This window comes from Antennarius striatus, chromosome 18, assembly GCF_040054535.1.
Source record: "Antennarius striatus isolate MH-2024 chromosome 18, ASM4005453v1, whole genome shotgun sequence".
In the NCBI taxonomy this organism is placed as follows: domain Eukaryota; kingdom Metazoa; phylum Chordata; class Actinopteri; order Lophiiformes; family Antennariidae; genus Antennarius; species Antennarius striatus.
The window spans coordinates 18213823-18226209 of NC_090793.1; the positions used below are offsets into that span (position 1 = coordinate 18213823).

At 40.0% G+C, this 12387-nt stretch overlaps 1 protein-coding gene across 1 annotated transcript; it reads right to left on the bottom strand.

Moving 5' to 3' along the window:
• Positions 1-210: 210 nt before the first annotated feature.
• LOC137611775 (E3 ubiquitin-protein ligase MARCHF6-like) lies at positions 211-12076 on the bottom strand. Its single transcript, XM_068339870.1, has 26 exons — positions 12058-12076; positions 11049-11148; positions 10677-10750; positions 10395-10538; positions 10011-10083; positions 9722-9878; positions 9169-9349; positions 8953-9014; positions 8682-8714; positions 8333-8384; positions 8158-8216; positions 8004-8084; positions 6924-6992; positions 6726-6800; positions 6425-6559; positions 6217-6336; positions 5653-5753; positions 5376-5513; positions 4287-4464; positions 4120-4189; positions 3855-4036; positions 3631-3765; positions 3452-3541; positions 2690-2822; positions 1030-1165; positions 211-283 (listed from the first exon to the last, which is right to left on the bottom strand). Exons 1-26 carry the CDS (start codon positions 12074-12076, stop codon positions 211-213), a joined length of 2670 nt encoding a protein of 889 aa, XP_068195971.1.
• Positions 12077-12387: the final 311 nt, after the last annotated feature.

The following is a 12387-nucleotide window of genomic DNA, read 5'->3' on the forward strand; positions in this document are numbered from 1 at the left end:
TGGTTTTGCAGTTGCCTTATTCAAAGGTTTTTCCAAATCGGGTCTTGAAACTATTGTCACACCAGTGTCAGGAGTAAAACTTGGTGAATATGATGACTTGACTGCAGTAAAAAAAAAAAAAAAAAGTTCATGGCTTATGTGTTTGAAGGAAACAAAAGACCGTAGGAGCCGTTCGCTCACGGAGCAGAACGGCCCACAGCAGTGTCAGGTCTATGACGAGGAGCTGGATCCACTGCTACCGGGCATACTTTCAAAGTTCACCAGTCGCTGTCCAACCAGGTATCTGTAGAGGAGACAATTTGGCATTAATTCAAAGAACTGAAATAAACACATCTGCATTAGTAATGAGGATGAAAATACTAATGTGCTGCATAGTATTTTGTATCACATCTAAAAACAAAGTCATGTCCAACTACTGATGCAGTAGCGGCTTTGCTTCTTCAAACACTGGCGTCCTGCAGTGTGTAGAGTGTACGGTCAAGTAGAAGCACGTTTCGGGTAATCATCAGAATCAGAGACACTCCTACACTGTCAAGAAGCTCACTCTTGGACATCGATGATCATTCCAAAAGGACAATAATGCCAATAACTCCAGGAGTCTATCGCGACCAAACCAGGATAATTCTAGAATGAGAATTACTTGATTTCAGTCACAAAGAAATCTCTAAGGGGAATCTGAAGGTGGTTGCAGCAGGTTAACCCAGAAGTCGGCCAAGACTCCTCAGGAATTCTGAGGAATCTCAATGTCTCGAAGAATTTGACTGGCTTGTTCTGAAGGGGGTGAATCATTTAGAGACTGTACTTGTCAATAAAAACAGCATTTTACGCTATATTTGGTAAAAAAACAAAAAAACAACAACTAATATCTGTTGTATAAAGCTACTTAAAATTGTTCTTGCTGGATGTGGTTATCACGAAGGGGTTTGAATATTTCATTTTAATCCACAACTTTTTCCAAATCACTGAACTGTGCAGCTGAAGTCAAACATGAAGCTCGTTTCCCCTGATGTACAAGCTGAAATCACTCACCTGTCCTCCCTGATGTGTTGGTAGAAATGTTTGAAATGTCGTATCTGGAAGAACAGAAAGGCTAACAGAATCGTCAGCAGGAGCAGAAAGGGATAGATCCTCCTCTCCACCAATATCTGCAGCTCTGGCTGCACACCTGCACAGAAAGGGACGACAGACTAAACACTGGGACAGAATCTGCTTTAAAGAAATGTGTCTAATGAAGTAACAGAGTAAATGAAAGAATTAAATAAAGAAAAACACAAAAACAAATCAATTCTAATTTGCTTGGAACATGGCTGAGACCTTAATTACCACAAGGGCTGGGGATTCTAAATAGACTAATTGTTTAAGTGCACCGTCTGCGTCAACATCAAAAACACTTCTCTAAACAAGAGTTGTTGCCTTGGGTAAGCTTTGCACAGGAAGCACTTTAAAAATTCCTGTTCCCAAATTAGGCTCTGAATTTAATCTAATAGAGTCAGATCCAAGACAAAACAAAAAACAAAATCAAGTTAAGCATCCCTTTAGATGTATATACACAGATAGTCCAAATATGAACAGAATTTGTTCCTAGAAGCTGTTCTTATGCTGGATTGTTCATAAATCCCTATTTATTACATTTCAATCTATAATCTCCATTTGAAGTCATTTAAATGTCATTACTACTCTAAATACTGCTCTTCACTAAAACTGACAACAGGATATGAACACAAATAAAATCCTGTAGTAACGAAATGTACTGAAACATCTCTACCCCTGCTGAATGAATATCCTCCTGGGGGGTGCAGAGGATAAGCAAAACTTTAATCCAGTGAGGTATTCCACCACATTGACTTGATGACCCGGAAGTGTATCAGCACAAGTCAGACACGCCCCTTTATGTTGGATTACTCCGTTTTATTTCAATAAGTTTCTATATTAATTCGACCAATAGTTAACATCAAATAGCAAAACATTCGGGGATCAGCGTTGGCGTCAATTGTTGCTTCCAGGCAGAAACCTAAACCAAAAATATTGGTTCCTATATCATGTTCCTAGAGAGACAACCTGACAACATAAAAACAACATAACAAAACAAGTACAGTTTATACAGAGTTAAATTGTTCTTGATTATACGTTTAGAAAAAACAAAAAACACTCAGGCTTTCCATTTTATTAGCAGATCAAAATATTTGAACTCTTTAAAAGGTTTGGGGAAAAATAACATCCCCAAACATCTATTCCAACTCAAAATAGAGTGGTTTTGGATACAAAATTAAATACCGCAGTATCACAAAAACAATTTCCTCAAAGCGATGCTTTTTGAAACTCAAACTGACAAATAAAAAAGAAACAAATGTTATCAGCCTTAACTTAAAAAAAGTTTATTTTGACCAGTATGTCAATTTAAAACAGAGCCGACAGTTCTGTCAGTATTCTATACAAAGTCATACATCCAGTTCTGAGCTGTTAAAGCAATCTAGTGTGTCAGCTTAAATGCAAATGACAAAAACAACAATGACAAATAATACAATGGTAAAGATGGGAAAATATAAATTGCTGTTATTTTAAGCTATCGCTGACCTTACTCAGAGTTGGTGATGAGAAACTAGAGCAATGGAAGGGGGGGGGGGGTTGTCATTGTTTTTCCTTCACTAATTAAAAGTGTTGGAACATAAATGCATGCACAGAGGCTTACCGAGCAGCAGTACGATGCCTGTAGAGATGGCATGGGGCACACAGAGACACAGCAGCAGGATGCTGATGACTGGAGCCGCCAGTGATCCCCAAATGAAGCGGAGGTCGATATTTCGTATTCCATCAGCGTACACCTAGAGCAGAGACAGGAACACATTTTTCTGCCATTCCAACTAAATTCTGTCTTTGATAATGAGTTACTCTTAAGTACAGTAATCCCTCGCGCATCAACACTTGCAGCTTTACCTCATCACGGATTTTTAGAAGGCAGTCACGTGATACCATACGCGCATTCTATTGGCTGACGGCATCCGGAAGTGTGCTGCATTCTGTGAGTCTCGGAACACAGCGAACTTCCGTGAGACACCAAAAGTGCTTTAAATAGCACTTTTGGTGGAATTTAGTTCCTGGAACGCATTAACCGCCAGTAACGAGGGATCACTGTAGTCAGAATAGAATATGCAATGGAGAGGTTTTGAACCAGCACAGTTTCAATATGAAGGGGGCAATACATATTTAAGAAATGGGTACTGCTTTACAAAAATTCAAATAGTCTTGACATTCAGAAAAAAAAAGATTTACATTATACACAATTAGAAATGAGAGGCAAATTCCTTTGGTTTCATAAAATAAAATACTTCTGGATGGGAGAGTATATGTTGGAATCTTTTAAAATACACATGGGTTTAATAGGCTTAACAATTAATTCAAATAAAAGTAATCATTTTTCACTTTACAGCGACAAGCCTGATGAAAGACTGACCTGCTCGATGGCGGTTTTGAGCCACCACTGCGGACCCAAAACAGTGAAGGCGGAAATGATTTTCGCGTGGAGCACACCCAGGGCCCAGATCTGCCAAATACATGGATAAACCACCAGATATTTTCACTATGGCACTGAGATTTGTTTCACATTTCAACATCTCCTGGTCCTGGTCATACCTGCCAGAGGTAGAAGAGCGGCGTCTGGTCCAGCGGGACTCTGTAAGGAACTACGATGACCAACTCAAACAGCAGACCCAACAGCAAGGGAATAACCCCGACTAACATCACAGAGACTACAGCGGTCTTCAGAATCTGTTCAAAACGTCACACAAGCTCATTCATATCAAACCCATTTGCTATGCAACACATTTATTATTGACTGGACTGGTGAAGTACAGTACCATAAGCGTCCACTCGTGGACTTTGAGCACGATGGCCGCCCATCCCTGTGGAACCCAGGACAGCAGCACGCTAAAAGCTCGAACCGACAGCCAGCAGAAGAACAGACCGCTGGCCGCCGTGTACAGTTCATGAACCACAGTACTTCCCAGCCAGAAGGACATCAGCCAGCGACCTGCACTGACTGGGAGAGTGGGAGGGGGGTAACAGACTGAAGGCCCGACAACTGGAAAATGCACAGAATGCCCTCTAGTGGCCAGAACTTACCTGGTATAGTGAGACAGAGCAGACTGGTTATGAAGAGCGTCACACACAGGAAGAGCAGCAGGAGAATGATCTTAAGAATGGAAAAAACACCAATTTATAGGTAAATAACAAACAAAACTTCATCACACACTTCTGAATGTCCTGTGACCGTTTCATGACACACTCACCTTGAGAGGGAAGTATAAGGGCCGGTGGTACGGTGGGAACTCCACGGGTCGACCCTGCCGCAGAAAGGGCTGCTGGGCAGCGTCAAGCTCTTCCCCCTCATCAGGGATCCCATTGTCGTCATGGTGATCGACGGGGTCATCCTCTTCAAAGCCCCCCAGTAGGTAGGAGTGAAGGTCACTGCAGAGGGGAGGCCAACTTGTCTGATTACAATCAGTGAGGTTTTTGTTACTCTGGTCTGACAAGTCAACACTGATCCGTCAAACATTCACCTTCATATAGTGGGAGCGGGGGGGGGGGCAGAGAATACCAGGTTATCAGGAATGAGAACCATTAACACCATCACTCCACTGAGAGTAAATTGGGACCCAGTAGCTTGCTCAAAGACACATGGGCAGCAGGGGGTGGAAATCAAAAACTGCCTCAGGAGGTCCAGTTTAAAAGGACAACCACTTATTCTTCACACATTTCAGACCTGTGATGATAAAGGTCAAGAGGCAGTCTTTACCTGCACTATTCAAGTGACCCAATTTGGAGTTTTTTTTCCTCCCGTGTGGCAAAGATCAAATAGGAATCATGAACGTCTAAGCAGGAAAGGTGCATATAGAATCACACCTCATTAATATGTGGAAAGTAATCAAATATTCATCAGAAATGTGCAGTTGTATCAGTCATCAATGCCGATAGCTTGGCTATTCCCCGTCACTGCTAGTCATACGTCATTGAAAGTGCATAAACCCAGGCTGCTAGAAGGAAGATTCTGATGCTGGAAATGGAAACAATATTTTGCACATCTCAAAAATTGCTTTAGAAATCAATAGCTCTGATCACTAGCCATGTGTCAGTTATCCATGTCAATAAGTTTATAGTGCTGCTTTCACTTCTAACACATATACAGTACATGTACATTAAATGCACATGTTATGGTTCATTCTGAAAAGTAGACAGAAGTAGGCAATAAAAACATCTGACGGAAGCAACAAATTAGATTTAGGCATTAAAACTTGAAGTGAAAAGATATCTTCAATTACGCATTAATTTTCATTTTTCTGTTTGACATGTCATGTTGTATGTGTGCGTGTCCAGCTTACAGCACATATGCAACGGTGAACGTCCAGGCATGGACGACCTGTTTGAGCCACTGGCGAGTTTGACCCTGCTCCATCAACGCAGGAAAGACAACCTGAAGCAAAAAGAGCTCCAACGACCGCTCGCTGACAGGGGTGTCGCTGCAGACAAACACTTCATTCAGTTTAGAGTCAACATGAAGCATGAGTAGAGAACAGGCAATGTCTATAGCCTTAACAAACTAAAAAAATAACATCAAAAAAACAAGAACAAAAAAAACAAACCATTATTTAATCTTACCTGTATAGCATCACGTTGTAGGGAAAGAACATAGGATAGACTGTTTTAATGACTCCAATAGGAAGCCAAACCATCAGCAGAACAACTGAGCCAAACACAACCTGAAATTTTAAGGGAAGGTCAATTAGGGAATATTGCAATCTAAACTTTTTGGCATCTAAACTTTTCATATTGCTTTTTGATTGAGAAAAAAAAAAGTGATGAAATATTGAAGCAGTCTTGCCACAAAAAAGTTGTATGCTGGTTTGATTTGATCAAATCAAGGAACACTTGAGTCATTTTGACATCGAAGTACAGTAATTACTGGTAATGTGAAATAAGTTTAATATTTAAGGTTTCCTGTCATTCATTATTGAAAAGAATTTGAATTGTAGCTACCTTGCTGCAGTTTTACACAGAAATCTCTTAAGTTGTTTCAATAAATACGACAATATAAACATTTCAAATTGATCGCTCAGTGCATTTTGTTCCTATACTACCTATTTGTTATTTTTACAATGCCCTTATTTTAGTTTTATTCTACTGAATGTTAGGGTGTGGGAAAGAAAAAGGGGCTTGACTGACCACAGAAAATGTAAACCTCCTCAGGTGTCTGAAGAGGGAGCGGTGGATCATGTCATGGATCGGGTCAAAGTCAGGATCACTGATATTCCTCATGAACCACAGAACACCAGGGCGCAGCACCTGCAACCCAACAAAGAAGGCTCGTGCTTTTTGCCAAAAATCCTGATGTGTGAAGGCTGCTGGCTGAGGACGACGTGCTTCACTTTACCTCTTTTAACAGAAGAATGGAGGAGGCGAAGTAGTAGATGTAAACCACACCGACCAGCCAGTGGAGGAACATGGTGGTAACCGGGGCCGACTCAAGACTCTGCATTCGGTCCTTCAGAGTCACATCAAACATCTCCTACAATGAAAACACACATAAATAGAAATATTGACATTTTGTTATCAGGCTTCTTAAACGGTTAAAATCTGGATCACTACAATTAATGCTTGTTTATTCATTAACAGTCACGACATTACTTGATCAACAGGATCAATTTTGAGTTTAGTGTGCATGACTGGCTTACAAGCGAGCAAATGTCGAGCCACCAACCACAAGTCAGTGGGAAGAAACCTAGCTCCATGAGAACCAGAAGAGGCACCTGCAACGTTTAAAACAGATTTAGTTGCTCCCACAATTTATTCCTGCAATTATAATTCAAAACTCTTTGTATGATTAAAACAAGAGATTTTCATAACAAACCAATGTTTCATTTCTTTTTTACCTTGATAGCAAGGTAAAAGACACCCAATATTAGTCTAGGGCGCTGGAAATTCAATAATGAAGCCAGAATCTGGGAAAGAAATGGGTAAAGAGAAAAAAAACTGCAACAAGTAAATATTTAGTCAATCTCTCTCACAACTGAAACAACTCAAATAACTGTCCCGCCCATGATTCCTGCAAGATGATTTGAGACATGTACTGTGTGTGAAACAGGACAAAAACTACTAATTATTTTTATTGTTGAAATGACTACAACCTTTGCAGAGGTTGAGCTTTCACTCACGTCCCATTGGTCGGTGGGAAAATTACACTAAAAATGCCAAAAGCCTTTCCAATCTTCTGGGGGGGGGGGGCTAAACAGAAATATGTTGATTATTGGAATGTGGGAGAGTTCAACTCTGCTGAGTGCAATCTAGTTATTTACCAAATACGTTTAGAAAATAAGTAAATTTGTGCTCAAGGACACAGAACCCATTATTTTGAAATAATTTAATTTGTGCCGATATGGGCAAACCGTAACCTCCATCAAACCAGAATAGGGAAAACCGAATGAGCTAAAAACATTGAAATAAAGACAATAGTTATGAGACACATGAATTCAGGGCCCTGACAACAAATGAAGCTTAACTGAATTTTGTGAATCATATGTGGGAAATGTGGACAGAAAAAAATGCTAATACATACAGACTAATGTAACCCTGTATGACCCCCATTAACAGGGTGCATAAAAAGTGGAAACTGCTTATCGCCATTTCCCAGAGGCCAGAATGAGTCGTTTCTTTCGCTCATCTGTCCATTTGAAACCCAAATAACCTTACTGAAAATGTAATTTTATCAACTCATCTTTTTACAGGCCAATCATTGCAGCTCTAATATGACAGTAAGAAACTCAAGATGGTCACTGCAGGCAGACAGTGGTGGCCTCCATTCAACTTACATTACTGAAACGTTACATATTCAGATCTACCAAAAACAATCACTAAACGACTTAACACAGGTTTACACAACTGGGATTAACATCTAAGTGTAGGAAAGATTGCAGGTCACATCTATAAAGCACTTTAAGCTCTACAGAGGATACATGGCAGAACATGAGAACTCCAGCCAGCAGGATATACCCCAGAATGGTGGTTACAACGCCTTCAAAGTGTGAGGCTTTCACCTGAAAAACAAATATCACCAATTACTGCATGACAAATGAAAACTGTGGAATTAAATGCTCCTCATGCTCTTACGTAATCTTCAAAGCCCAGTCCAACCGCACAGAATCGACCGATGTGATACGGACAAAAGGCTAGAAAGAAATAAAGAATCGGTTGTTTATTACAGGGTATGCAATCTAAAATTAAACCCAATGCTTGAAAGATCATGTGTTCCATGTGTAACTCATGCAGTGTGGATTTAACTTACCAAAGACCAAGACAAAGAGTGCGTTGAGAGACACCAACCAGAACACATGCTCCTGCAAAGAGGAACAGCAAGTTCTCCATCAAACCATTTAGCCAAAGTTATCTTAGACGTTTAATCCAGAGAGCGAAACAACACGGCTTTACTTCAGAACAGACTCAGAGACAAGTTTTCTTAAGTACAAACAAGTCTCATTTAAGAATAAATTGTGTAGACGCTTGTAGGACTTGGCCAAATATGTTTGTCAAATTGTTTTCCATGTAAATATGTAAAGAAAATTTCAAAGTTTGCTCCCATAGTCGCATGTAAAAGAAATACACATAGCTGAAATAGCGCATTTAAAATCACTTACCAAGAAAGCAATGGATCCATCGAGTCCCAGCATCTGGGACACAAAACAAAATTCCTTGAAGACAGACTAAACTAACTGACCCCTGACCAGCCACATACAGCATCTCAGGGAATCAGAAAAAAAAAAATCCAAGTATGGCATAACCTTACCACAGCAAAATGAACATTTCCTGTGAGAAAAAAAACTAAACTTGTCTACTTTATTCAATCTTTGTGTCCTAGGTGCATCATATCACTTCATGAAACATGACAGATATTAAACAGATTCCTACCCTCTCCCAGGTCAACTCCTCTCCTTCCCGCTCCACCTCCTGCATGTTCCAGTTCAAACCCCCTACAATGCACAGATGTTCAGATCATGACTACGACTTCATTTACCAAGAAAATGTTAAATTAATCCAAACCAGAATTTAACACATATAAGCCACACGACTGAAAACCTCAAGTTTAAAACTGTATGAAACGTTTGAGTTCCAACACACACTAACCTTGTCCTCCATTATTTGCATCCACTTCCTCATCGCTCTCTTCCTCTTCATCCTCGTAGACATCTTCCTCTTCATCCTCATCCTCATCTCCCTGGTTGTAAGCTCCATGTGGGTGGGCATGTGCCAGTCTGTATGGAACAGGGCCTGCATGTTGCTGGGCTCTGGCACCACCAGCTGGATCCTGGAGAATGATTAACAGTAAACATCCGGTTATCTGCAGTACAACCTGCATCCAGTGGAATGAAGTCATTCAATGTTCATTAATACCATTTAAGTTTGAATCTGACAGCATGACAGTTTGTGGAGATGCATACGAAAACTTACAGAAGCTTTGCTGTTATGGACAGACCATACCATGTTACATACACAAGCATAAAACAGTATAAATTAAATTTAAGAATACTTAAATTCTAAACTATAGAGGCTTGTTATTTAATGATACCGATGTCAGAATGCTTTAAAGACAAAACACAGAAAAGGCCAAACGCTGAATTCAGACATTCTGTCCAGTTCTGGTGGGAAAGATCCGAGCTGGTGCATCAAGTGATCTCACCTCATTGGCTGGTGGACCATTGGGCTGATTCTCCACCAGCCACTGAGGGGCGCCACCATCGAAAATCTGCTCTCTGAGCCATATCAGGCCGACGAAAGTGCCGAGAGTACAGCCGACCACAACACAACCCTGAAGGAAGTTTGGAAGCAGATTCTCTCTGCGATGATAACATTAAAAATAACAGATGATGGTAGACAGATAATACTGTACAAAAGTTTGACAACAAATGGATAAAAAAAACAAAGATGAATCATTATAGGAAATACCCAGGCCACAGTGGGAAACTTACGTTGAGATCATATCGAATGGTAGTGTAACCAGAGCGCTCACAGAACCACAAAATAAACAATGGTATATACGACCTAGAAGGGGAGCAAAGCAAAAAGCAACCTGACAATTAGTCTCGTTACAAATGATTCAACCTATTGCTACACAGCATTTTTTTTAAAAAATGTTTCTCTTGCATGTCGTGCTTAGTTTAACTTTTGTCAAAACTGATTAATTTATCACAGTAACTAATACATTTCAATCCAAGTTCAATATTAGATATCAATGCAAATACCATCAATGATTGTCATTTTTATTAAAACGCATCCCCAAAAAAACAACAATGTTTTGGAAGGATGCAACTGCTGATGGCTAATTTTGTTTTATAAAAAGGAAAATGACGTACATGCCAACAGAGGCACAAAACCTAGCCATGCCAAGGCCACCAGTGCGTAGTGTAACCAGTATCTGATGGCTGTTCCAATACTAATGAGGAGGCCAGTAAAGATGTCCCACACAGGCAGGCGAGTTGGCATGTCAGGAGAGTAGACTAGAGAGAAACAAGAGGAAAGTGGGAGGTAAAATTGAGATGATTGTGGAAAAACAGAAAAGATGATCAAAATGAGTCACATAGAGATAATGGGACTGTTGATGCATTGAACTTGTTCAAGAAAAGTAAATAACTTACCTGGTGTAAATTCAAACTTGTGTTGGCATAATTCACAATATTCTTTTCTGCTGTGTTCCAGCCACTGCAATAGGCTGTAAGGTCAGAAAGGACAACTAATGAGTTTGCCCAGTTTATCCCATGAAAACTTTACATCAAGCCAGAAATGTACTCTATTCAATGATTTCAAACATTTCCACAATTCATCCCGCCTTAAATGTGACTTCTCTCTATCATTTAACTTTTAATTTGCATTTGGTTGCTGTGTTTGTTAACTGTGCTGTTGCATTTAAACTATAATAAGGCATCATCCATAAAAAGTCCCCTCTCCATTGCAATCTCACAATTCAAATGGAATTAAAGACAGTGGGGAAGTGAAGGACTTGAACGCACCATTCCTGATGGATGAACTTGATGCTGCCTGTGCAAACACAAGGGTAGTAGAGGGGTTTGTCCAGACTCCCTTCTGCACGACACACCCGACAGATGTCGACTATCGGGGGCACAAACAGACATATTAACATGCCGTGAGAGCTCATCAAAGTTATTTCATTAATAATAATCTGGGCACTTTGTATTTCATCAACTGATGGGGGGAAAAAACACAACATGTCTTGAGATTTAAACGCCCGGAGGCTGTCATCAGAACCAACATCAGCTTGAGGCTATGCAGCTGAGACTTATTTGGGATAATAACAATGTGTCTTCCAGGCTTAAAACGTGACAAATCCTTGGATTATATGTATAATTAAAGTTCAGACTAGAATAACTATAAACAGGCAAATAATACCAGTTATGAGGCTGCCTTTACATGAATTGTTGCGATTTAATTCCTCTTTAGAATATCACAAATTATGACGAACGAAGATCAGGACGATTCCCTTCCTGTAGAATTAATTAAACATGAGAAATTAGTTACTTTATGTTCATTATTCCTTAAATTAACGCAAATACAACCGGCTAGTGGTTGTCACTGGTTAATTCAAATATGTAGAATACATCCGTGGAATTAATGAGTTTAAACTAAAAAAGAAAAAAAAAACCCCGCTAATTTCATTCAACTCATTAAAAAGGACGTGGAAAAATTTAGAAAGGTTGACTTTTATATGGTTTTCTCCAAAAATAACCCAACTTTAGAAACTAATGTTTGTCAAATAAAACAAACTTTACCGTCAGTCCAGAACCCCAGACAGACACCGGGGGGACGTTCGGGCTAGTTGGCATGCTAATGCTAATTAGCGAGCGTCTCTTTTCTCCTTGTAAACACTTTTTAACATTTAGTTCACAGGATAGAAATTGTCACAACAAATAGTCCCGTTTTCATTAGAACAGGTTCCAGTGAGCAGTTCAGACTGACAACTTGGTACTTTAGTTTTAATACAATGTCAGTTAGCTTAGTTACCTTCGGGAACGGTGTCCATCTTGACTCGGTGGTGAGGCGGTGATGCTCCACAGTACTGAAGTCCACTTTGACAGCGACCTACCCACGGGAAAACATTTCACGACAGCGTGTAACTCAACTTCCGACCAGCTTTTATAGGAGTTCCTGTTTCACAATTTAAAAAAACAGCATTTTTACTCCCAAACTCTGCATCAGCGGGTCGGGATACTGATACGTATATATTGTATACACACGCTCAGGGCAACACGTGGTCGTGCCGTATTTAACCACTTGATGTCGCCCACGAGCAATTATCCAAATTCCACACGCTGATTGAAGACAAAGCAACGC

Bases quoted from the DNA above. Each gene is read 5' to 3' on its own strand.
- LOC137611775 (XM_068339870.1), bottom strand. The intron at 6,993-8,003 runs GTATCCTCTGTA...TTTCTTTCCCAG, and splicing joins GAGTTCTCATGTTCTGCCAT to ATTCTGGCTTCATTATTGAA. The intron at 3,542-3,630 runs GTATGACCAGGA...TGTATTTGGCAG, and splicing joins CGCTCTTCTACCTCTGGCAG to ATCTGGGCCCTGGGTGTGCT.